Source organism: Solanum pennellii, chromosome 6, assembly GCF_001406875.1.
Source record: "Solanum pennellii chromosome 6, SPENNV200".
In the NCBI taxonomy this organism is placed as follows: Eukaryota; Viridiplantae; Streptophyta; class Magnoliopsida; order Solanales; family Solanaceae; genus Solanum; species Solanum pennellii.
In genome coordinates, this window is record NC_028642.1 from 55,114,275 (window position 1) to 55,140,325 (window position 26,051).

Sequence of the window (26,051 nt, forward strand, 5' to 3'; positions counted from 1 at the left end):
TTTCGGTTCGGTTTTCGGTACATATTACTTTGGAATTCGGTATTTCGGTTTAAACCGAAATATTATATTATAATTTATAAATTATATTATATTTAATAATTATTAATATTAAATAAATTTTTTAAAAAAATAAGAAACTTTAAGTTGAAATATCAAAGCCCATTAAGTTGAAATATCAAAGCCCATTAAGTTGAAAAATCAAACAAAAAATTGAAAAAATTGTAAAGTTTAAAATTGTAAAAAGCCCACTAAACAGGCCCATTAAAAAACCGAAATAAAAAACCGAACCGAATTAACAAAAACCGAACCGAATTAACAAAAACTGAACCGAACCGAAATATTTCGGTTCGGTATTCGGTACGCAATTTACAAAAACCGAAAACCGAAAAAACCGAAAAAAAAAAACCGAACCGAACCGAAATACCGAATGCCCACCCCTATGGATCACTGTTATTCATTGTATTGTATTGTATCGTTACTATATCTACAATATTTGTTTTGATTGTTACTTAAAATGTATTTTACGGTATTGTTAAATTTCGTTGTTACGTAACAATGAAAACCCCTATTTTATGGAACAACCAATTTGGTGTGTTTTCATTGTTACTTAATTTTTTTTTCAATTATATATTTACATAATATTTTAAAATATTATTTTACCCTTTAATTTAATTATTTAAATCTAGTCAAACCTCTTACCCTAGAATAATTAAGATATTTTAGTAAATTTATAAATTACAATGCAGTATGATGCGATTAAACCTAACAATTAAAATGTTATTAAACAACAACAAACAATACAGTCTAGCCAAACATTATATATACCATACAATACAGTACAATACAATACATTATGATACAATAGATAAGAATGATCCAAACAAAGTGTTAAGGTCAAAACTCAAAATTTGTTGGATCTAAGAGATTTTTTTTCATTAAACAAGTAGGGCAAAAGTTTTCATGATCAACAAATTCAAGGAGATTTTTGTAAATCACTTGTTGTTTGATACATGATCAAGTAATTGTTATTTTTTAATGTTAAATAAAATCTAAATAAAAATATTTTTAATTAAAATACGAAAAAATCAACTACCATAACGTTGAAGTTAAAAATGAAACTCTGATTTATTATACTAAAGTTTTTAAACTTCATTTATATGAAATAGGTGTGCTTGAGTAGTATACAGGACAGAATTCTTGAATGATCAGTAAAAAAAAGTTTCACAAACTCTCTTTGTTTTAGTTCTTTTGTACTGTTGTAGAATCAAATTGTATAATCAAGTTAAAATTTATAGTCTATGATCATCTTAATTAAAATTTACATTATTAGAAAACAACTTCTTTTTTTTATTATTTAGAGTAATTATATTCCTGATATATTATATTCCTAATATATTTTTTACATACAAATTTAAATATATTTTTCATACATCAAACACGTAAAACAAAATTTAGCTTTCGTCTGCAAAGTAATAAGATTCTTCTAATTATAGGGTCGTTTGGTACAAAAATGAATAACGCAGGGATTAGCAATGCAGGGATTAGCAATGCAGGCATTATTTTTATCAAGTGTTTGGTTCATTGTTTCTTATCTAATTTTGTGTGTGGTTTAAAATTTTTTTTAAAAAAAACTTTCCAATTTTACCCTAGAGTTATTATGAGATTTTGTATTTCATGTAATTGAGTCGAAGTAGATAATTAACGGAGAATATTATTTTTTTGTAACATTTTTAACTAGTTAGGAGAATAAAATTTTTATTGTCATTTTCACTATTTTCTCACTTAAATTATTTGAGAGTAAATAATTGTCATCTTAATAAATTAGAGTTAATAACTCAAAAGGTCACACAACTATAATGATTATAGAGAAAATTTATTGAACTTTGTTTGTATCAATAAATTTTAAAAAACTCTTTATCATAAAATAAAATAAAAATATAAAATAAATATAGAAAAATAAATTAAACTATTTTTATACTCGAGATGTGTGTGTGTATATATATATATATACACACACTCTTGTTTTAGACTACTTGTGTAATGTTTAATAAACTTTCATTAAGAGACAATATTTTACTTATGAATTGTTCTTAAATTCATACATCAACATTAACATATTAGTCGGATTATTATATTTTATATTAATAATAAATAGATTAAGTAATTCATATTTTAGAAATAAAAAATTATATCTAAATAATAAAATTTGTAAGCTAATTTATTTAAATAACTTTATTAGTATAAATATAAAATATAAAATATAAAATCAAAAAAAAAAATATTAAAAGGATTTGAGGGATATTTTTGTCTTTACCTAGGATAGTCCCATGGTATTAGAGCTAATACCTCCAAATGGAAGGTACTAGTAATACATCACATAATACCATGTAGGATGTATTAACTAATCCATGAATTAGTTATACATAGGCTCACATTCCTATCAAACACAGTATTAAATTATACCACATCTAATACATATATTATTTCTTTTAAATACAGCCTATCAAACACTCCCATAGTGTGTTAAATTCAGACACTGGGATTTAGTATATAACATTTGAGTTATTTGTCACTCTTGTTAGAAAAAGGAAACAACTTAAAACACAGCTCTATTTACCAAAATGTACAAAATAAATATACAATAATTATTGTAATTAATATTGAAAAAGCAAGACCAAAAATGCAACCTACAAAGTAAAATTGCATAAGGCACTACAGTTGGGACCTAAGAGTGATTAATAAAATGTACTGTAGTATACGTTATTATGTAGTATGTTTAAAATTGAACCCTAATTGATAATTTTAAATGAAAAAAAGTTATTGGATTATCAATTTAATATTTTCAGTAATAATTTCGATTTTTTAATTATTAGACAGATTAGAGATTCTTTATGGTTTTAATTTTTTCCTTAATAGATTAACCAATACCCTCTTTATATAACATTATTAAACTCTATAATAATGTTCGTTTAAACATAATGCGATCATTTGTCTGATTTGTCACTTTGTTTGTAAGTGATTTTGAGCGACTCTTTGGAGTGTCAAATCTTAACTTTAACGATTTAATCAATAATTAGACTAACTATCAATAACCGATGAGACTAATTCTTAATGATTCATAACATATCTACTTAATATCTAGAAACCAACAACCAAAAACCAAACCAAACCAATCGATACACAAAACATAGCTTTTTTGTTTATGTTATTTAAAAGCTTACACAACTCAAAATTAAACAAGTCGCAAATACATTAGAAGGGGGCTAAGGCCTCTTAAGAAAGCAAACAAAAAGACCCAAACATACAAACTTCACAAACAAAACAAGTCCTCATATTTTAGTAATCTTCTGGAGCCAAAGGCTGATGATGAGTATGAACTGGAGCTTCATCATGAGCCTGTATGAGTCCAAACTCATAGATAATTCCAGCTATGGCTGCACCAATAAATGGGCCTACCCAATAGATCCAATGATTCCTCCACCTCCAGCCCACTAAAGCAGGCCCAAAAGCCCTTGCTGGGTTCATGGATGCTCCTTCAAAGGGCCCACCAACAAGGACATTAGCTCCAACAATGAAAGCAATAGCAAGAGGTGCAATAATCCCCAAACTACCCCTCTTTGGATCAATGGCTGTTGCATAAACAGTGTACACCAAACCAAATGTCATCACTATTTCCATCACAAGTGCATTTCCATTGCCAACTCCTGCTGCTACCGCAAATCCCACTGGCCTCTGTGTCCATACACAAAATTGTCGTTCGTTGTAGTAAATAATTAATACAGCAAAATTATAGTGTAGTACTCGCTTTGTACTACGAAAAGAATGACCTCCGATCCTTTATTCTTTTTCATCTGTTTTTTAAGAAAAACCTCCTTTCTTCCTTTTCTTCATGATCAGTTTCAAAAAGAACTATCTTTCTTTTTTTTGATAAAATTTTAATTTCAATTATTCATGTGATATATTTGAGATCACAAAATTAAAACACAATTTTGTGCCCGTCTAAAAACTAGAACATATATATGTTCATGATCTTTTCCACCAAGCCAACTCGATAGTCAACATCGAGTCGAGTGATAAAATTGTACTACGTCTCACTGATTAATCTTTCTTTCGTTAGATTGAAGGGCATATACTCACAAATTTTTGTCTTTGGACTACAAGTTCCAAAAATATGATAAAGAGATATTTATACGCCATTTACGATATAATTGTTTTTTTTCCAATAAAACAAGTTTGAGGATTAGGACTGAAGTATTCCCTTTTCAATTTTTGTAAAAAATATTCCCCCTGTCCCAAAGTTTTGAGAAAAGAAAAAAAAAGGAACTCGTAGTCTAAAACAAGTCTCCAGGGATTTTCCGAACTAAAAATCATTTCATGAAAAGTAAAAGTAAAACGGAAAAATTGAAGTTAAATTGTTTGTAGTAAGCTTCTGTTTTCCGATGGAGTGTCTTACCAATCCATCAGTAGCAAGCCTCAACAAGGCAGAGGCAACAACAGCACCTAGCAACTGACCAATCCAATAGTAGATAGCACGAAGGACGCTAACTCGCCCACCCACAAGAGCACCAAAGGTAACAGCCGGGTTGATATGACCGCCGGAGACGTTCATACTGGATGCTACCGCAGCAAACAGAGAAAACGCATGCGCGAGTGCGATCGCCGTCAATCTGGACGCTCCTAAAGCTCTATCAGGGTACAACTTATCTACACATACATTCCGCACGGATAACAATTAGTAAATAATACATAACGTTTTGTGCATCGAATTGTCACAGATAAAATTAATTAGGAGTTAGGAGTTACCAAGGGCAAGAACAGATCCTTCTCCAGCAAAGACGAAAATGAAAGTGGAGAGGAACTCAGATAAGGTAGCACGCACAGAATCAGGGTGTGTAGCTTCATCCGCCCTGCCAAACTCATATCTCCGTGGCTGCATAATTGTGAGTATATTTTTTTCACACAAAACACACCGCTTAAAGATAACAATAATAATAAATATAAATATAAAAGACGAGGCTATTAGAGAACGATATGATCGAGGGGGTGTTTATATATAGAACAGATGGGTTACAGTAAGATAATAAAAGTGGACACCTGGGAGTAGCACTGCATGAATAGTGACACGTATGCTACATGCATTACGTTGTCTCTTTCGATCCAATCAACAACCTGACTTCACCTCCTAAAACCCAAACGTTACACTAAACTAAACGACAATATATAATAAAACCATTGCTTTTAAGCATAATAACCTATCCTCATTGATATTTATGTTCTTAAAAAAATGTATAAATAAATATTAGTTAAACTTGTTCTGAAATTTAATATATATATGTTTTATGTAATATCTTATATGATAGTTTGTGTTAGATTCGTTGAAACTGATTAATATATGCATAATAAAATGTGTATACAATTATCTATTTAAATTTGATACAAGTTGAATGACCACTTATATTCATTGAAAGTTTAAAAACATAAAAATCAAATTGTAAGACACGTGTATATAATATGCCTACTTAATTATGTTCTTCAATTGAAATTATTTTTGGATTACGTCTCCATTCACACTAGTATAACAATATTTGATAAACGTTTTTTTAAGATGGTGATTTGAATCTTCGATTGTAGCATTAGGTACATGTTACAGTACGTTATGATTTTCTATTAGCACAATACTTAAAATCGAGAAATGTGCACGACAAATGATATTAATAGCGAAATATAAAGCTCTAGAAAGAATTGACTGCACTTAATTTGTCATAAATCGACGTTTTTAGATCAATTGATTCATTATAGTTGTAAGCTGTGATCAATGAAATGGAACCTAAAAATCTGTTGCGTGAAAATAAACATATGTGAATGAGACTTGTGAGGTGGGTGATAGTGAGATGCAAATTTTATGCAAAACTATAATACCTCACATCTCAACTATGTAAAATTACAACATACAGTTTGTCGATATTCACTTGTCAACTAATTCACGGTAAGAACATTTAGGCCTCTGCGGGCAGGCATGCTCAATGGATCCTTGATCAAAATGGCCACATTACAAATGCCAAGGATATTTGATAATTTAAACACTATGATCTAAAAATAATTCATCAATCAAATCCATACATAATCAATCTTCATCATCTGAACTCTCATATGTTGCTACCAAGCTTTTATCTACCTTTGTTTCTTTTCCAGTATCATTTGGTTTAGCCGGCAAGACATCTTTCTGCTTTTCTTGATTCGAATCAGAATTACTACTAGGAATCAGAATAACTCCCGTACTTGAGATGGAATTACTCCCATCAAACCCTCTAGAAACTTTCTGCTTCTTAGGCTTGACTCCTAAAACACTTTTTAGTAAATCATGCTGCCTGTAGACCAGTACATATCTTATTAGTCTGAATATTTGAAAACAAAAAATTATCAAGATGTAAAGATGATTCGCCCTTCAATTATTGGGGCACAAAAACTAGGAGAAAGAAAGACGAGGGAGAAGACATGGAGGAAAAAGTGTCTAAAGTAAAAATGTAAAATTAATCAATTGTACATGATCCCACTTTTTGGCTTGGGCTCAACACGAAGTGGCAGGGGAATAGTTGCAGGTGAAGAATCAGCAACATCTTTGTTTAAACTAGTTAAGCAGCACATAGAAAATGTAAATGGTTATACAATTTGATAATTGAAGATATCTTTTATTTTTTGGGGGATAAGTTATATGTGTCCCAACTTTCGTAAGCCACAACGCATCCTCTCTGCTGGCAAAGCTAAAGTCTGACGGGGTAAATCATCAAATTAAATTTTTAATAACTTTATGTGTAAATGAAATTCAATTGACATCAATTAGCACTCGTCGTCACCATTCAATATTACTGTCCAGAGGTATCAAAGAAGGAACAAACAAAAAAGGATATCTTGAATACTTGAAATGCACATTTTTCCGTACCTTGCAGAAGGTGTTCAGCATCTTCCTCGACTTCCATATGTTTCCTTGAGGTAAAGTAAGTCATCGTTGTCCAGGGATGCAAAATATAACTTAAACAAGGTTCAAGAAACTATTTCACATTTTAATTATATGGACAAACTAATGTACCAAAAAAAAAGGAGGAAGCAATTATTGTGAGCAAGAATCTATACCACCTTTTCCATGAAGGTAACCTCCATGTTCCCCAACAACCTCTTGCATCTAAACATGTCAAGCACCCAGTAGGAAAAGTCAGGATCCCTGTCAGGGCATGTTATCAGAAATTGAAGCATGTTACAATGAATATTTTATAACATAATCTAATCATGAAATAACTTTAGATTACAAATTTATCTGACATATATGAACTTACAATGATTCAAGACCATCATTTTTTTCCAGTAATAGTAAGTAGTGTTATAACTGTCCTCAAAGGCTTTCTGTATCCAAATATACTGCAAAACGTCTTATCTAAATGCTAATAGGTGGACATAATATCCTTATTTCAATCCATAACTCTTCTAAGTGGTTTACTTGGAATAATCAAGCATTTCCCTTGCTAAGAAAACAAATAAAATCTAGTTGCTTATATAATTAACACAAAACAAATCTGTAGCTTGACATTCAGTAGCAGAAAGAGGAAGGAGAGTGGAGTAAATACAAAGAGCAGTAAATACAAAATGTTTTGGTTGCAGATCCAGTCAGTTTCTCAATTCTTCCAGAATTCAAAAATGGAAACTTCTTCATTTTTTCCTTTTGATAGCTAGAAGAAGAGGAGAAATACAATTATATGAAACAGAGCTTGTTGAATTTACTGCAAAAGGTGGTTGGGAGATGGAGAAGGAGGAGGTGGAAAAGATAGTAACAGAGGAGGTAGAGTAGGAGTTGGTGGTGGAGGGGGATGATGGTAATTGGGGTAAGGCAGAGACTTCGTGTAAGTAAGAAAATTTGGATGCTAATTAAATTAACATCATTAACTCTTATCTCAAAAGAGTTACTCCTAACCAATATAAAAACCTGAGTCACCTTTTCTCAAATAAAAGATACAAACTTCACATCATCCAACATTGAACATGGTGATCATTCTAACATACTCCTACTTTTATCGTAAATCGTGCCATCTTTTCTGGAGTTCTTCAATTCACTATTAACATCTTCCTTACATATCATTTATTTCACTATGCCGATGAAAAATCATATATAACAAATGACCAAGTTTATGAAAAACTAAACAGCATATGCTATGCAGAAAACTGAAACATATGCTATGCTCGAATTATAAATTGTTGCGGAGTTAAAACAAACAAATAACTAAACACTCTCCTCCATGTCAGTTTAAATTTCTAAATTAAGGTGTGGTTCAATAAGATTAATAGCTAAAGCTGCCAAACAAGGCGGTTCACACAATTCAACATCAACTTTCAAGAGTTGCTATGAATTTAATTTTGCTAAAAGCAGACAGAATTCAAATCAGAAGCAAACCTCACTCACTTCTAATAAATTTAACAACCATAAAAAGTTGGAGAAACGAGATTTGCTAACCTTGGAAACAATGTGTTGAAAAGTGACCTCCTCATCATCTATCTTGTCCTTCCCTTTACCAAATTTCTTACCTGCCAAATATTTGTTTGCATTTACAATTTAAACCTAAAAAAGCAAATGAATAGCAAAAAACTAGCTGACAAATTACACATGTGTTATGCAAAAATACCTTTAGGATCGGTAAGATTGGTGTATTCTCAGAATTCTTTTCCTGCCATGGCTTCAATTGAGGGTTTATTATAAATTGCAGAGATTATTAGCTCAAGATTGTGTGCTTCGATTTAGAGCTTTTTTCGAAATTGAGTATTTTTCTTCTTTCCCTCTCTGTGAATTTATCCTCTCTCTAAATGCGGATCAACAGTCAGATTAAGAAACTTTATAATATGTTTCACACCACCAATGTTAATTGTATGAGACCTCTTAAATTTTGACAAATGGGAAGTGGGTTCAAAATTTACTTTTAATATATATATATATATATATATATACATTATTAGTGTATTTGTTATCAAGAAAAATATGTTTTTACGTATTTTTTAGTGTTTAGCGTTTGATAAATAGTAAATATAATAATATTTTAAAAATATTTACATATAATATAATAAAATATTACGACAAAGGAATAAGGTGGGGAGATTTGAAGGTGATAGAGACAATGAACTATAACAACAATAAAATAGTACAACAACTAAACATAATAAACAAATTATAGATGTCAAAAGCAAGAAACTACAAGAATAAAGTTAATATTACGACATACACCGCAAAGCCTAAATTTGTCAGAAAGCAAAATAATGTTTTTTATTACCTACTAACCTTTTATATTAATTTGCAACCTCTATACCTTTATTTAATGTCGTATATTCAATAAACAAAAGTTACATCATGTCATGTTTAACCATATCTTCTTATAATTTTTTTTGGTCTCCTCGTATTCATTGTATACAACCTCTTAAGACACCAAGACACTTTCCTACCTCCCCTTCATCAATATCACATCAATATGATGTGTGACACTATTATTCGAAATAACTTATATATACCCTTAAACTTTATTTTGGTTTAAAATTATCCTTTCCGTCATACTATTGGGTCAAAAGTACCCTTCTTATTAACGAAAGTTGTTAAATGCCACGTGAATGTCATATGGATGCCACATTGCATGCCAATAGGATTCAACTGCCATGTAGACTAAATAGAAAGGGTTAAAAATACCGTTAATTATCTGAAATAGCTCATATTTACCCTTAAACTATATTTTGGCTCAAAACTACCCTTCTCGTCAAACTATTGGATCAAAAGTATCCTTCTTATCAATAGAAGTTGTTAAATGTCATGTGGATGCCACATTTCATGCCAATGAGGTTCCACTGCCACATAGACCAAATACCTATATCCTAATTACTTCCTCCTCATTTCATTATTGCATAAATGATATATTCACCCGTTCTCCCTCATTTCGCGGCTAGGGTTCATACTTTTCTTTGTGGCTGAGTTTCAAAGTAGATATTCATGCTTGTAGGTTAGTAAATATTTTTTCTTATTTTATTATGTTTACGATTTCAAAGCATGATAGTTAGGATTTCACAACTTTTCTCTAATTTCGTAGCTAAGGTTTCGTAGCTTTCTTGGTGGCTGAGTTTCAAAGTGGATATTCATGGTTGGGTTAGTAAATATCTTTTCTTATTTTATTACGTTTACGATTTCAAAGTATGATAGTTAGAATTTCACAAGTTTCCCGTCATTTCGCGGCCAAGATTTCATAACTTTCTTCGGAGTTGAGTTTCAAAGTGGATTTTCGTGGTTGTAAACACAATAAAATAAGAAAAAAGATTACTAACCTATAACCACGAATATCCACTTTGAAACCCAGCGACGAAGAAAACTGTGAGACCTTAGCCGCGAAATGAGGGAGAAGGGGTGAAATCGTTTCTGAAAAATAATGAAATTAGGGAAAAATGAGTAATTAAGATTTAGGAATATAGTCAATGTGGCACATGTGGAATTTAACAACTTGCACTAATAAAAGGTGACTTTTGACCCAATAGTTTGACGTGAAGGGTAGTTTTGAGCCGAAATATAGTTTAAGGGTATATTTGAGCTATTTTGGATAGTTTAAGGGTACTTTTGGCCCTTTTCCTTTTAGTCTGTGTGGCAGTTGAAATCTATTGGGGTGCCATGTGGCATCCACATGACATTTAACGATTTCCGTTAATTAGAAGGGCACTTTTGACCCAATATTTTTGACCCCTTTCTGATCTTTTTATATAATATATACAAATTATCTCGATTCCTATCTTCAATAACATACATTTCAAAATTAATAAATGAAATTATGATTTGAATCCTATCTTTAATAACATACATTTTAAAATTAATAAATAAATAAAATTATGATTCAAAATATATGAATTAAAAACAAAAAAGTCTTAATACACCAACTTTAATAACTATATGAAATACTTTACCCTAAAATGAAACTTTTCAAATGCATCTCTCTACATTAATAGTTACCCCAAAGAGGAAAATAATACTCTTTATATTTTGGCCACAAGTAAAAAACAACTAATCGCACTCGTGGGGGTTGCCAAAAATGTGAGCTAGGGATGAAAGGGTAAAATAGTCCAATCAATTTCTGGCCAAAATACCACTGTACGTAAAGTCTCACTTGGCCAGGGTTTCAAAATTCACTCCATCCGAAGGGATCGGAAACTCTGTTTTCTCCGATTGGGGTTTTGGGCAGTATCCGATCGAGCAACTTTCCGGCATCAATTCATCGGAAACGGCAGCTGAATCAATCGGCTCTTACATTACCTTTCAGATAAATCCGTACATTTCTATACAACTGATAGGTTTAATTGCAACGAAGAAGGAACACTAGATTTAGAAGAAGAGCGATGGATTTGGACCAGTGGATAACGAAGGTTAAAGAGGGACAGCATCTGGCGGAGGACGAGCTTCAGCTCCTCTGTGAATACGTATGTTTAATACTTTATCCTTTTTTTTTTCTCACATCTACAAGTATTTTCCAGTTTTGTAATGAAATTTGTCGGAATAGTGAGGAAATAGATGTAGAAGATTCCTGTCGCTGAGCTTAAATAGGTAAGGTTTGAAAGGTTGATTGTGTTATTTGTTGACACATGTCTATCAAGCTGTTTACTAAAACAAAATAATCATAAATTCTAGTAATAGTAAAGGTTATATTGATTTTTCCATTTGGCTCATTACTTTTGGGAAAGCTGTTTCTTTTGGGAGGAGAGGGGGGGGGGGGAGGGAGTTAGCTTGTAGATATTGTTGATTTTGTTTTTCGTTTATAGGCTTGTGTGGAAGGGAGGAATGTCAATGGGGAATATTTATGCACATTCAGCAGATTAGTCTCATTTTCACTTGAGGAAGTTAATGATTTTCTGACGTGTACTGCAAGTGTTTTCTTTTGGAGCTTGATTTAGAGAGTGTTTTTTGTGATCCGGAAAATTTCTCTTAGAAATCTAACCATAATAATATGTACCAACTGCTCTTGTTTTTCTCATATCTCCATCTAGTGGACTTATTTTATAGGGATCGGATTTGCATGTTAACAAGATGTATTCCCCATTAATTTCAAAAGAACAAAGCTCATTATTCTCATAGGAATCGGTAGGTTTTCCCAGTAAAAACTTCATGTTGGTTTGTCAATTGCCCTTTCCTTTGCATACATCATGGCATTTGATCAAATTTCAAGGTTGATAAACATGACGGTGGGTGGGTGGGGCAGTAATAGTGGCAAAGTGGTATCCAGAAGGAAAAAGTTTCACAGGCACTAATTGGAAGTACAAAATAAGCGATGAATAGGCTATAAAGCATAATTAGTTTGTAACAAGAACCCATTGTGACCTACATAGTATTGCTGTAGGACCGACCTTCCTTTCAAGTAGTTGCTTCTAACAAAGATTATTGCAACCTGAGATCTTTGATTATTGAAGCTATTAGTAAAGACTCAAGCCTTTATTCATGCTTCCATGTCATCCATTAGCCTACAAATTTAGATAATGTGACAATATTTGGTCACGCTTAACACATACAATTCAGCTATATGACTATTGGGTTTATTCCCTGGCCTTGCCAAGACAAAGCCTGTTATGAAGGTTTACAGATCAATAGAATGCTTTTGAGATGGGAGGAAATGGAAATATAGGGGAGCCATTTGCTTATATTTGTTGGGTGGATGTATATTAGAGTTCCTCAGCTATAGTTTTTGTCTTATTTATTTTGATTAGGTGGTTATATTTGTGAGGTAAGTTCCTTCTCGTATAATTCCATGATTGTTTCGTGTATCATTTCACGTCCTGTGGTACTATTAATCAATCCAGCGTAACAAGAGCTTCTCTTCTTTTGACATGCATGATTGAGAGTCAAGAATAACAAGAATGACTACCTGAAGTATGAGTCATTACGCAAATAAGTGGAGGTCGAAATTGCTTCTTCTATAGACATCATTCAGAGAGAAGTGTTTGATTGCTTGTGGGACAAGATACTGATGGTGCATTAGATTGGTTTCTTCTTCCTGCACACCAATCACATTAACAATAGTTATTGGGGTTATGGGTTGTAGTAGGCAGATAGTTTTTTTTGCATTTGTTCAATTATGTTTACAGCCTTGCACTTCAGCATCACATCTAATTTTACTTGAGAGCATGCATTGTATTTCATTTGTGTCTAAAACATGTGACACTTTTTCACAGGTTAAGGAGATCCTAATTGAGGAGTCAAATGTGCAACCAGTTAATAGTCCAGTTACTGTTTGTGGGGATATACACGGCCAATTTCATGATCTAATGAAACTTTTCCACACTGGTGGTCATGTGCCAGAGACAAATTACATCTTTATGGTAAATGGTTTATTCCTAGTCCATAGATGGACGGTTACGGATTATCTTTTGAAAAAATTTATGCCAGGATTCTAGTTCACCCATCTCTCATATTTGGGCAGGGAGATTTTGTTGATCGTGGATACAATAGTCTCGAAGTTTTCACAATTTTATTGCTCCTTAAAGCAAGGTATGGTAAGAAATATTTATATAGAATTTGCATCACCTGTCTACTTTAGGAAAATGGTTTTACTGCTTATTCCTTACTGTCTCATGAGGAATCATTAGGTTGATAAAATTGTTAATTGCGCTGTGAACTTTGTGCTGTGGACACATATATTTTGATAAACGTTGTATTATCTTTTAAATAAAATTACCGTAGGTACTGTTTTCTTTTTCAAATCAATTTGATGATCATGGGAAGCATTGAGCTTTTATAATATTCATGTTTTTGCCTATATGTTATGATGGTTCCCCTTCTCTTGTTCTCTGTCTTCCACTTTACCCAGTATTTTCATCTTCAACGATTGACTCATATTATCTTCTTTGCCTCAGTTGAGCAAATATGAATTTTGTATGGCACTGGCAGCTGTTGATTTTCCTGCTAGTCTATTGAAAGGTGATAGGGCATTGGTTCTTATTTATCTACCTTTTTTTTTAATTTGCTACCAGATATCCAGCAAACATTACACTTTTACGCGGGAATCATGAGAGCAGGCAGCTAACTCAGGTATTACATGTTATGCTTAAATTCAGAGATCATAGCTATTTAAGAAGTGTGTGTTTGACGTAAGTACCATAGATGCGCTTGGAATTCTTTATTATAACAATTTTTTGGAAGCCATTCTTGACCCCTCCCCAAATTTAAAAAATACTTGTTCCTTTTTCTTCTTAAAGAAGCAATTGTTCTGTTGCTGTCATTGGGCTGTTTGACTAAATCTGCAGACAGCAGATCTAAAATTGGCAGTTATGGCTCCCAAGGCCATTGGGAGTTTGACTTGTTATTGGGAAAAAACAAGATTCTTCTGTTTTAAAGTAAATTTTATACCTAATTTGTGTTTCTGGCTTAAGAGCGTTTTGCTAGAGTGTCCAGCTCAACTTTTGGAATTCTTGGATTCTCTAATGATGTAATACAGAAAGTAGACTGCGCCCCGACTTCCGTAATTTATGCTAGTACCAGCTTGGTACCATTATATCAATAATCTACCTTACCTTACCCCAAAAAAAGAAAGAAGTCCCCCAAGGCCTTTAATCTGTATTAGTGATAAGGGTATAAGGGGATGTGTGGGTAGGGTGAGTTTGAACCCTGCTGCTGCTGATGGAAGTTTGGTATTTAAGTGGAGGCAAAATAAAGGGGTGGGACCATACACACCTGATAAATAAAAGAAGAAGAGGGTGGGGCCATACTCTGCTGAGTTTCAAACTTGTGGGTCGATAGGAGTTGGGCCATCTAATACATTGTACTTCTCAGTTATAAAAAAATGATAGAGAGAGAATGAGCTGGTCGTTACTCTCTGTGAGGGTTTCTTTTTTTTGAACTCACGCTTGGACAATATTTAATACTCTCTTGTATTCTTAATGATTACTGTTGTTGCATTCTATGCTCATTGTATTTATGGGTTCTAGCCTTGAAATATCAGTAAGGCGACTCATGATGACTGTGTTGCAAAGGCCTAACTGGAGTAGCCTTTGAGCTTGGTGCAGCTAATGTTGATGCATTCTGGAGGAAGCTTGCTTTGTAACTTGACTTTTATTCAGTATTTGCTTATTACTTTTATTGTTGTTGCTGCTGCTCTTATTTTAAGTTGATATCTTTGGTTTTGTTCTGTTCACACTTAGAGTTCTTTGAAGATTTGCTTCTATGGGATGGATTTATGCATGGCATGCAAAGGATCGCACCTCCTAGACATGTTATTTTCTGATATTTACTTTCTACCTGTTTTTAATAGGTCTATGGATTCTATGATGAATGCCAAAGGAAGTATGGAAATGCAAATGCTTGGCGGTATTGCACTGACGTATTTGACTATCTGACTCTCTCGGCAATTATAGATGGAACAGTATGTTCTGGTACTCTTGATAAGATAATAATTGTTTGGCCATATCTTTTATATATTAATCCGCCTGTGTTCCAATTCAGGTACTATGTGTCCATGGTGGCCTTTCTCCGGATGTTAGGACTATTGATCAGGTAGCTGACTTGAATGTTGACGTGTTCTGTTTTTTTACTGTAACAAGTTTCAGATTGTTCAAGTGTATTGATGTGATATATCTTGACTTAGGCGATGAAATCAATATGCGGGATCATAAAGAACTAATATTGATTCTTGGTTATCCACTGAGTTTTGAATCTATAAACAACAGATTTATCGGTTAACCAAAAAACAAACAATCAAGGAACTGATATAGCTTCTTTTTGTTTATGACATGCAGATCAGGGTCATTGAACGTAATTGTGAAATTCCGCATGAAGGGCCTTTTTGTGATCTTATGTGGAGTGATCCTGAAGAGATTGAAACATGGGCAGTAAGTCCTCGAGGAGCAGGTTGGCTGTTTGGATCCAGGGTTACCACTGAGGTAAGTGGGTTAAAGATGTTAGATATTGCTATATTTCCTTTTCTAACAATGTTCTCATGCCATGCTTGCAGTTTAATCACATCAATAAGTTGGATCTAGTTTGTCGGGCTCATCAACTTGTCCAGGAAGGTCTGAAGTACATGTTCCAGGACAAAGGACTCGTTACTGTGAGTACTGAGTAATAAATTGTTTATGGCATGTTGAACATACATTCTTTTAAACATGTAGTAAGTATATTTTATGTGACCCGTTTCCTTTGAATATGAAGGTTTGGTCTGCTCCCAACTACTGTTATCGCTGTGGAAATGTTGCTTCAATATTGAGCTTCAATGAGAATATGGTACTTTTGCTCTTTTCAATGCTTATTCAACTTCTAGTTAGCCTTTCTGAAATAAAGGGATTACCTAGTAATGCCCTTTCTGTTTGATTGTGTATTCTGACGATCGTTGTACTTCAAAGTGATGAGTACCTATTTTTTAAAAATTGATCTTGCATTTCATGATTCAACATGGTATGAGTTAGGTTAAATTGAAGTTTGCCTATTGTAGTTGGATCATAGAAGGGTGTTCATCCTAGGACTTCATTATTAACCTTGTTTCTTATCAGAAAATTGATGGAAATGTGTCAAAGGAGTGCTGAAATACTTCAATCAAAATTGAAATCATCTTAAATTCTTAATGATCTAGGAAGTATCACGTTCCAGTATAAAGGGTTGGCAATGTGATGCGAGATACTGATGCCGACCGTTCCTTTGATAAAGTTCCTTGTGGAGCTGCTTTGTTGCTCTCTTGGTGACTAGTATTAGTATTAGAAGATTTTGATAAGATCTGTTTACCACTATACATTAGAAACGTGGAGTGTAATTGCATAGTTATACTGGCTTAGCTATGTGGTAAGGAAGATGGAGAGAACATGGAACGTTTTAGGCAGTTTCTCTTTAGAGCATTCTCCACTGGCAGTTGTTCTATGATCTGAACTCCAGCTTTTGGAACGTGTAGTGTTAGCGGTGCATATCTTTATATCTATTTGTTTATTTATGTTTTCCTGACAACTTTTTTTATAATGGATATTTTTGCTGTGTTTGATAGAATCTTTCTTATTCTTATTTTTGTTCTGTTTTATCAGGAGAGAGAGGTGAAGTTCTTCACTGAAACTGAAGAAAACAACCAGATGCGAGGACCCAGGACAGGAGTACCTTATTTCTTATGAGTGCGTACTTGCCTTTTGTTGATTGATATTATTTCTGCACTCTGTGCCGTCCCTTGTTAGAGGGAAATTGAAGCGGAAACTATCTACTTGGCGGGAACCAGATTGCTGTGTGGCTTGCTTCTCTCTCATAAGATGGCGATACATACCTAGCTTGTTGGGCTGATCCTGCTTTCGAATAGTTTGTGCTATGTATTCACAATGGCCTTTTCATGTTTGTTCCCATCTGTTCCATAATTATTCTTACCTGTGTCATAGTTTGAACTCTACCTCAAATCAGATTACGAGATGTTAGATTTCTTCTTGCAATGCTAGAGTACCCTTTCCTTGAAAAATGGGTCCATTTACTTTCAAAAGCGCAGTATTAGAAGTTGGTGGTACACTCACGAAATTGGCATTTGTTTTGCCTCCCAGAAGGGGACTTTAGTTTTTTCCACAAATTAGTTCAACACCTTTCAGCTTCACTGTACCAAAAATCCCAGTAATTGTTGTTTGTGCAGCAACATTTCACGATTATTTGACATCGTAATTACTGTTGATCTTCACTCTTCAGTTTCCGTATGCTCCTTTCCACCATTCGCGGAAGCAAGGAGTACGTAAGGAACTTCTCGTTTCATTAATTGAATCACCATTTGTTAACTACAACTTCCAGCAGGTTGGCTTTGAAGTTGTTTACTCTGGTGGGATGATTGGTAAACATGAGAGTTATGCACATATATAATAAATAATACATGAATGAGTTGCTTAAATGTACTGATTATAATATATGAATTACTAATTCATAACAAAAAGACAATGAAGAAATTGAGCAAGTTGCAGAAATAACGATAGTTTCAGCTCTTATTATCAATCATAGATAGTTAGCTAGTTATTTTTAAACATAGACAACGTTAATTTTAAAAAACTTGCAATACAATGCATCCATAGATAATTTCTCTATTTTTTTTCCCCAAAAAAAAAAAAATAGAATCGTCCAAAACAGGTACACGCAGCACCTTTAGGAAAAAAAAGAGTAAGATTTTGATTTTAATTTTACATTTACCTTCACTAAATCACAGCTTGGATAATTGTCATCCTTTCCGCTTCTAATTTGGCAAATTGGGTAAAAGTTAGTGATTGCCTTGTTGTGCCGTAGTCGTAGTCTCTCCAGCGGCAGCAAAGACGGCCAACTGACACCATTTTCTCCGGCGAACTCGAGTTGAAGGTACATTTTTTGAATTCATTACCAATTATTAAGTGAAATTAATAGCAAAATCCTGCAATACCATATTTCAAGTTGCTTTGATTGCGTACACACACTTTCATTTTGATTGATAATTTCTAGCTTTTAACTTGTGGAAGTAAGAAAACTAGTTGGTACATCTGGAGAAACCTCTTTTTGATGATTTTTTTCTCTCTCAATTTTCTGGTGGAGGTGAGGGGTGGTTAAAGTCATTTGTGGCCTTTGCACTGGCTTATCTCTTGGCTTTTGTAGAGATTCAATTGAAGATCTTCCTAATTTTTTCTTTGATTGATCAGCTGGTGTGTCCTTCTGACATGTGATATATTTTTATGCTTCCATTCTTGTTCTTTTTTCGATAAAAGTGGTATTTGGTTCAACTTGTATGCATCTCGACTAGTTCCACGGGTATTTACTATCTGCTATCTCCTACCAACGTAGGTAACATGTAACTCTGTCCATCAGTGCTTGTATAGATAGGTAAAAATCACCTAATATGTTTGTTTCACTGTGATTAAACTTGTATCCTCATAGTTATTAATATATGGTATGATTCTCGTTTTACTTAATTTTGATTTTTGAAGGATGAAACTGATTCGAATGATAAAAGACATATTTTTCTTATCTTTATCAAATTCCTTTTTGTGCTACAGAGTCAGAAGATGCATGAATGATCTGCATGCAAGAATTTATTAGATTGGGGTAGATGATATAGTTCCTCATTGTAATATTTTGCAACTCATTTTTAGGTACATTGACCTTTGCTTTCAGTTTAACTTGGAGGACTGTTGTAAAAAGCCATTTGCATATAAGTTTCTAGTCAAATAAATTTCTTATCCCCATTTTTTTGGTACACTTTTACTTAATTATTATATTTAGCTTTTGAAGAGTCAAATTGTATGGACTTTCACCAACACTTTACGGTGATTTTATTTGTTATATTAATATGAGAATCTCGAGAAAGATTATAACTTATAGTATTTTTTTTTAATTTTTAAACATCTAAATTTAAAATATTGAATTAATCTAATTTAGTTTTACTTTAAAAATTAGTTAAATTGTAATGCCTATCAACAATTATTAGGATTTAGGTCTCTTAAATCATTTTTGTTTATCCAATACACAAAAAATAAATATTTTATTTTATTTATTCAATTTAAAAAATACTTAAAAAAACTATTTTACTCTCTTTACTAAATACAATTTATTTTTAATGCATTTTTATAACATTAAATTTATTGTATATAAAAAATTTATAGCAAATTTATTATTTTAATATTTTTTTTAAGGAATGTGGCAAGTCAAAACATTTACTAATAAAAATGGTGGGAGGAAGTAAATGATAATTGAGTCAACTACTATTATAACAATTACTATTAATGTTATTAAATGATTTTTCCAATCATGATGCTAAAACATTAGGAGATACTTAAAATGAGTCTGAGTATGTATTATTAATGTTAGTAACTATTTTTTCTTTTAATTGTCCAATTTGAATTATGAACACTTCTTAAAAAATAATATTTGAGATGTATATTGTATCAAAATAAATTATTAAATATTAAGAATAAACTATTAAAAAAAAATTATTATTCCAAAAGTGATTGGGAGCAATATAATAAAAAAAATAAAAGTGATTGGAGGGAGTATTGTATTAAATATGAAGGTTTGACTTTTTTCTACTAGTATTTTCCTTCTTGCCCCTCTAACTAATTAATTTATACATGTTGCCCCATAAACTATGACTTTTTCCGTAAGACCCCCTCATCTTTTGTTTTGTCTCATTACCCATTCACTCTCTTATTTTAGGCGTAATTCAAAAACTACCCCCAATTCTAGGGTTTCTTTCACTTCTCAGTCCCGTCTTCCTTCCTTCTCAATTTCCGTCTTCTTTCTCCTAAATTACAGGTTCAGGTAAGTTTATCGTGCTCTGTTTACTCTCTTTTATCGCTTCAATTGTATACATATCTGCAGTAGATATGCAATTTTTTTTTGTTTTTTTTTGTTTTGCTGTCTTACATTGTCTGAAGATTCTGCTTGAAGGTAACCAACTTGCTTGGCGGTGAATTCTTCTTTTGAATTGTTTGCGTTATGTATTTGCATGGATGAAGTTTTAGTCTTTTCCTGTTTTTATACAAACTAGGCATGCTAGGAGTAGTATTTTTATCAGCTGAATGATGATTACAGTGTTCATCATTTTTCAATCTTCCAACTACTTAAAAGGAAAATGAAAAAGAATAAAATTCTGATTGAATTACACTTCTTTTGAGTCGGACACAGCCTCTCTATCCCCACAGAGACTTGTGGGATTACACGAGGTATGTTGTTGCTTTTCCTTTAAATTCGCAACAAATGATATTTAAGGAGTTTAGATTCTCTATTTACATATACAACCAAAAAAGAAAAGAGAGTAAATATTCTATGATGTTGTTTACTCACGATAATTTTGTAATCTTGCCCTTTTTTCGAAACTTATATAGTCCCTCTAAAGGAGCTAAAATATTTAAAGCATACATACCTTTCCACTATTCATTAGTCATGCTTATGTTGGTGAACAAGATTTAAACTTTGTTAATTAGGTGACCCCTCTAAACGCTTCTATGTAGTTATGTGAGAAGCATATTTCTCTAGATACGGAGTAAAGGAGATATCTGAAGAATGTAAGATTATGATTCCGTGGAACTGTTTTTATTAGAATGACATAAAAATTATGCTTGATACTAAACATCCAGATCTACATGTAATTTTTTAAATATTTACTTTATACAAGGAGTGCCTGCATGCCAATTTCTGGCTATCTATAGGGCACCAATAAAATCGCATGGGCTCATCATCTGGTGCATGACCGATGCGAGAGGAAGAATCAGGATTGGTAGCTTTGAAGAACCAGTGGAAATGGAAGTAGTCAATCTACCAATGAACCTTATCGCCATATATCGCTGATTGTGACCTCAAGGTTTCCAAAATTTATTTGGCAGTTCAGTACTTATTAGGACCTGTTTGACCATAAAATTAGTAACTTTTTCCTGGGATAATTTCACTTTATTTGAACTTCAGAATCATAGTCGATGATAACATCACTATGCCCCATCACTATTACAAAACCGTATGTGAGATTTTCACCTCATATGCTCTTTAGAGGTCACAAATTAATCTATGGCCTCTTTCCTATCTCGATATGTTTGTCTGAAAGTGTCAAACTCTATCTTAAGGTCCCAAATTAGACCAATGGAATTCTGTCTGCTATATTTTAAACTTATAAATAAGTGCTTATGAGTGATATCATCTTTTAAGAATTTTAATTTTGCTTTGTTGATTAATAACTTCATCATTAAATAAAATCAACAAAATGCACTTTATAGCGGTATCACATATACATTTCAACCTTGACTTTTCAATTACTAAAAAAGATTGGAGAGTCCATTAGTTCATGAATCATGATAATTTATATTATATCTCTAAATAGAGATCAATTTTTTTCTCTGATGTTTGCATTAATATATCCGGCATTCTCTCTTCTGCTTCATCCACCACCACTCGTGTGGAGGCTTCTCTCTAAGTTGGGATGCTCTCATACTGATGTATTTTACATCCCACGGTTTTGGCAGATCGCTTAGCCCCGTTCATCTTCGGCACAAGAGCGCTCAATGGCCATTGAAAATCCCAAATGAAGTTGTATATCAAATTCGAAAAACATCTTCTCACCTGTGTCCAACTCACTTTTCGCTTTTGAAGTTGTATTTAAGTACATTCAAGTATGAACACTTTTTCAAATATTTTTTTTGCAAAAAGTATAACCAAACACAACTATACCGTCACTCCAGTTTCATGAATTCCAAACAAAGTGAAAAATATTTGGAAGCTATGACCAAATGCCTACCAAGAGTTTCTTTTGGCTTTTAAGTGGTCAGTAAGTAGGTGATTGAGCGCTGTCTAGTTCCCTTATTAGTATGGTTATTATTACTTCCCTACTATCACATATTTTTTATTAGTCTTAGTATTACATGTTATTTCCTTTGCTTGGTTTTCATATTATTTGTTGCTTCCGTTTGCTCTCTTTTAAATATTTTCACTATGACTTCTTCGCTATTGCATTTGCTTTACATACTTGTTTTTTGATACTTGAGCCGAGGGTCTACGGGAAACAATCTCTCTATCTTCACAAGGTAGGGGTAGGTTGTGCATACACCATCCTCCTCTCCCCAGACCTCACTTGTGGGATTACACTAGGTATGTTGTTGTCAGTTGGATAAATAGATGATTAGCAATATGTCTATACACTTAATTAAGTTGGATGCATGCAAATTCAAATGAGTTGAGTTCCTCGTATGAGTGCTGATGCATCATATTCTCTAGAATCATCCTTCTTACGTGGCATCTCACACGATGAACGAAATAAGATAACTGTATTGGAGGAACATTGACACTGGTCATTTTTAAGTTTTTCTTTTCCTGACTTTTTTCCTGTTTGGCCTTGAAGATTTATGCCATGGTGAAGGGAAAGCTTATTTTAATTTGTCAGTCTGGTGGTGAATTTGTGAATGATGTCGATGGAAACTTGTCATATAAAGGAGGAGAGGCAAATGCTGTCAATATAAACCAAGATACTCCATATGATGATCTCAAGATAAAATTGGCAGAGCTGTGTAATCTGGAGCTTACGACAGTGTCAATTAAGTATTTTCTTCCAAAAAATAGGAAAACTCTTATTAATTTAAGGAGTGAAAAGGACTTCAAGAGAATGGTTGAATTTCATGCTAATTCTGTTACAGCTGAGATTTTTGTCAGCGGAAAGGAAGGTTTTGATCACGATGCATTGAATACGTACAATGAGAGGTATTAACACTACCATGTTTTAATTATGCATATACATTAGTTTTGCTTATTGATAAATGTGATTTGGTAACACGGGCCTGTTGCCAGCAACTCTATATTACTGCTAAAGCAAATTGTTAAGCCAATGGCACATCACTGGTAGTGTAGTATATATGTAATTGACATCCCGTTTGGTATCTCAATCAACTGCACTCGCAGGACAATTGGCTTAAAACTGGCTGAGAACGTAAATCATCATGGCACACCTGCAGGTGCTGCTGATTCAGGCGGTCTGAGTACAACACCTTCTAAGGCTAGCCTGCTAAGGACTGTTCGAACAGCTGCTGTCTCTCCTATAGCTATTCAAAGCGATTGTCTGGTCGATGTACATATCAGCTGCCAGGAACCTGCTTTTAATATGGCAGCTGAAAGCCTCAGTCAAACCACTACTTCGTCAAACCCTTCTTCTGGCCATGTTGCTGAGGAGGATTCTGACTATGCTCCACGTTCACGTGCTGCTGTTAGTAGTACTGCCCAGAGCCCAATTAGCTTTGACTATAATGCTACCCCTGCTGATACCGTGAAGAAGCGCAGGCGCACTGCTTCCTGGAAAATTGGTGCCAATGGTCCAATCATTGTTGTGACTGATAATGATTCTAAGGAGAAATCGCGAAAGAAGAAGAGTCGAAGTTCAACTGGCGTAATGGTGGGAAATGACATGGTGGAGGATGAAGATGGTGTTGAATTACCTGATAATTTTGACAGTTCCTCTCCAATTACTTTGCGTGATGAAGATCTGCCAGAGAAGCTAGTTGCCACCTGGAAAGAGGGTATTACTGGTGTTGATCAGGATTTTAAGAGTGTGAAAGAGTTCCGGGCTGCACTGCAAAAGTATGCTGTTGCTCATCGGTTTGTCTACAAGTTGAAGAAAAATGATGCTATCCGTGTAAGTGGCAGATGTGTGGTAGAGGGTTGTTCTTGGAAAATTCATGCATCTAGGGTCCCTGATGCTCAAACATTTAGGATCAGAAAGTATAATGATTTGCATACATGTGAAGGCAAATCCTGGAAGTCTTCTCATCGTACAAGGAATTGGTTGGTAAGTATCATCAAGGAAAGGTTACGAGATTCTCCAAATGACAAACCCAGGGAAATCGCTAAAAGCATTTTGCGTGACTTTGGGATTAAATTGAGATACTCACAAGTATGGCGAGGAATGGAAGATGCCAAGGAGCAGCTTCAAGGTTCATACTCAAAGTCATATAACAGGCTGCCTTGGTTCTGCGAAAAGGTAGTAAATACTAATCCTGGAACTGTTGTTAAGCTTGTGCTAGACGATGAAAAAAGACTTCAGCGCTTCTTTTTTTCACTTCATGCCTCCATTCATGGTTTCAAGCACGGTTGCCGACCCCTTATTTTCCTTGAAGCCACATCTCTAAGATCAAAGTACAAGGAGACTTTAATAACAGCAACTGCGGTTGATGCAGATGATTGTTTCTTTCCTGTTGCTTTTGCAGTAATAGATATTGAAAATGATGATAGTTGGCGTTGGTTTTTGGAGCAACTAAAATCTGCATTGTCAACTTCTCATTCTATAACTTTTATTTCAGATCGAGAGAAAAATTTAAAGAACTCTGTGTTTGAGGTGTTTGAGAATTCTTCTCATGGCTATTCCATTTTTCATCTTCTGGAAAGCTTCAAGAGAAATATGAAGGGTCCATTCCATGGTGATGGGAGAGCTGTTTTACCTGAAATTTTCCTTGCTGCAGCTCATGCAGTTCGACTTAATGGTTTTAAAAGTTTGACTGAGCAAATTAAACAGATTTGTTCACACGCATATGATTGGTTGAACCAGATTGAGCCCGAGTGTTGGACGAGTTTGTCATTTAAAGGTCAGCACTATAACTATATCACAGAGAATGTTGCAGAACCATACTCCAAGTTGATTGAGGATTCTCGAGGATCAACAATAATGCAAAAGATAGAATCCCTAATATGTATGCTCAGTGATCTAATAGATCATCGTAAATCGGAGTCAAGTACTTGGTCCACCAAACTTACTCCATCAAAAGAGAAAAAGATGCAGAAAGAAGCTGCTAAAGCCCATGGTCTAAAAGTTCTAATCTCTTCTGATGTCTTATTTGAAGTTCATGATGAGATGACTCACGTTGTGAATATTGAAAACCGTGAGTGCACGTGCTTTGAGTGGAAACAAAGTGGTCTGCCTTGCTGCCACGCTGTGGCTGTGTTCAACTCTATTGGTAAATCTGTGTATGATTACTGCTCGAGTTACTTCACGGTTGAAAGTTACCATTTTACATATTCTGCATCTGTAAACCCGATACCTGGGATTGGAACACCAGATGAAGAAGATGGCGAGTCAGATACTGCAGATGTGCTACCCCCTTGCCCTCCAGAATTGCCGATAGAGGAAAAACCAGAGGAGACCAAAAGTATGGACCCAGATAAGAGGACAGTAACTTGCAGCAAGTGCAAGGAACCAGGACATAATAAAGCTTCATGCAAGGCCAGCTTATAGATCCTTTGCTCCCCCCATTGTTTGCTTCTTGTACAGCTTTTATAGTTACATGGTAGTGACTTGTGATGTATTGCTCATCGTCGCGCGCCTCTGAATTTCTACAGTAACATTATTGATTTATTTTCATTTGAAAAAACATAATTTCTGGGTTATTGGACTCAGAAAGCAAGGTGTAAGATAAGACGATGGTGTACTATTTTTGGTCTCAAAAGGGTATGAAAGCTCTTCTCATAGCTTGCAAAAGTGAATCTTATATTCAGACGATGAGTTTGTGAATTGTTGTGTTACATGGCATGTGATAAATTCTCATTTTTTTTTACTAGAAGTGAGAATGGTTTTGCTCCATTC

The 26,051-nt window shown here is 33.7% G+C and overlaps 3 protein-coding genes and 2 long non-coding RNA genes across 8 annotated transcripts; 3 read left to right on the forward strand and 2 right to left on the reverse strand.

Moving 5' to 3' along the window:
- Positions 1-3,155: 3,155 nt before the first annotated feature.
- Positions 3,156-5,016, reverse strand: LOC107022663 (probable aquaporin TIP3-2). Its single transcript, XM_015223260.2, has 3 exons — positions 4,804-5,016; positions 4,454-4,704; positions 3,156-3,732 (listed from the first exon to the last, which is right to left on the reverse strand). Exons 1-3 carry the CDS (start codon positions 4,934-4,936, stop codon positions 3,337-3,339), a joined length of 780 nt encoding a protein of 259 aa, XP_015078746.1. The 5' UTR covers positions 4,937-5,016; the 3' UTR covers positions 3,156-3,336.
- An 882-nt stretch (positions 5,017-5,898) lies between these two features.
- Positions 5,899-8,914, reverse strand: LOC107021880. Its single transcript, XR_001457099.2, has 4 exons — positions 8,670-8,914; positions 8,501-8,571; positions 6,941-7,219; positions 5,899-6,368 (listed from the first exon to the last, which is right to left on the reverse strand). It is a non-coding gene; the product is annotated as an uncharacterized LOC107021880 (long non-coding RNA).
- Positions 8,915-11,073: 2,159 nt separating this feature from the next.
- On the forward strand, positions 11,074-17,465 carry LOC107023687 (phytochrome-associated serine/threonine-protein phosphatase 3). Its single transcript, XM_015224462.1, has 10 exons — positions 11,074-11,478; positions 13,222-13,368; positions 13,470-13,537; positions 14,020-14,077; positions 15,297-15,407; positions 15,488-15,538; positions 15,781-15,924; positions 15,996-16,091; positions 16,193-16,264; positions 17,050-17,465. The coding sequence occupies exons 1-10, from the start codon at positions 11,398-11,400 to the stop codon at positions 17,131-17,133; spliced, it is 912 nt and encodes a 303-aa protein (XP_015079948.1). The 5' UTR covers positions 11,074-11,397; the 3' UTR covers positions 17,134-17,465.
- Positions 17,466-18,050: 585 nt separating this feature from the next.
- LOC114077503 lies at positions 18,051-19,244 on the forward strand. Its single transcript, XR_003578742.1, has 2 exons — positions 18,051-18,334; positions 19,003-19,244. It is a non-coding gene; the product is annotated as an uncharacterized LOC114077503 (long non-coding RNA).
- An 897-nt stretch (positions 19,245-20,141) lies between these two features.
- Positions 20,142-25,979, forward strand: LOC107023577. 4 transcript variants are annotated; one of them, XM_015224305.2, is made up of 3 exons: positions 20,142-20,263; positions 22,830-23,185; positions 23,384-25,979. In XM_015224305.2, the coding sequence occupies exons 2-3, from the start codon at positions 22,839-22,841 to the stop codon at positions 25,701-25,703; spliced, it is 2,667 nt and encodes an 888-aa protein (XP_015079791.1). In that variant the 5' UTR covers positions 20,142-20,263; positions 22,830-22,838; the 3' UTR covers positions 25,704-25,979. The 4 variants fall into 4 exon arrangements, with proteins under 4 accessions (XP_015079791.1, XP_015079790.1, XP_015079795.1 ...); XM_015224304.2 differs by having other exon boundaries at positions 20,169-20,263; positions 21,120-23,185; XM_015224309.2 differs by lacking the exon at positions 20,142-20,263 and adding an exon at positions 20,270-21,305.
- The last annotated feature ends 72 nt before the right edge of the window (positions 25,980-26,051 follow it).

Coding starts and splice junctions, on each gene's coding strand:
- LOC107023577 (XM_015224305.2), top strand. CDS start 22,839: ATGGTGAAGGGAAAGCTTATTTTAATTTGTCAGTCTGGTGGTGAATTT. Junction 23,186..23,383: donor TTGAATACGTACAATGAGAG/GTATTAACACTA, acceptor CTGCACTCGCAG/GACAATTGGCTTAAAACTGG.
- LOC107023687 (XM_015224462.1), top strand. CDS start 11,398: ATGGATTTGGACCAGTGGATAACGAAGGTTAAAGAGGGACAGCATCTG. Junction 14,078..15,296: donor AGAGCAGGCAGCTAACTCAG/GTATTACATGTT, acceptor TGTTTTTAATAG/GTCTATGGATTCTATGATGA. Junction 15,408..15,487: donor CGGCAATTATAGATGGAACA/GTATGTTCTGGT, acceptor GTTCCAATTCAG/GTACTATGTGTCCATGGTGG.
- LOC107022663 (XM_015223260.2), bottom strand. CDS start 4,936: ATGCAGCCACGGAGATATGAGTTTGGCAGGGCGGATGAAGCTACACAC. Junction 4,705..4,803: donor AGGATCTGTTCTTGCCCTTG/GTAACTCCTAAC, acceptor ATGTATGTGTAG/ATAAGTTGTACCCTGATAGA. Junction 3,733..4,453: donor GGCTTGCTACTGATGGATTG/GTAAGACACTCC, acceptor GTATGGACACAG/AGGCCAGTGGGATTTGCGGT.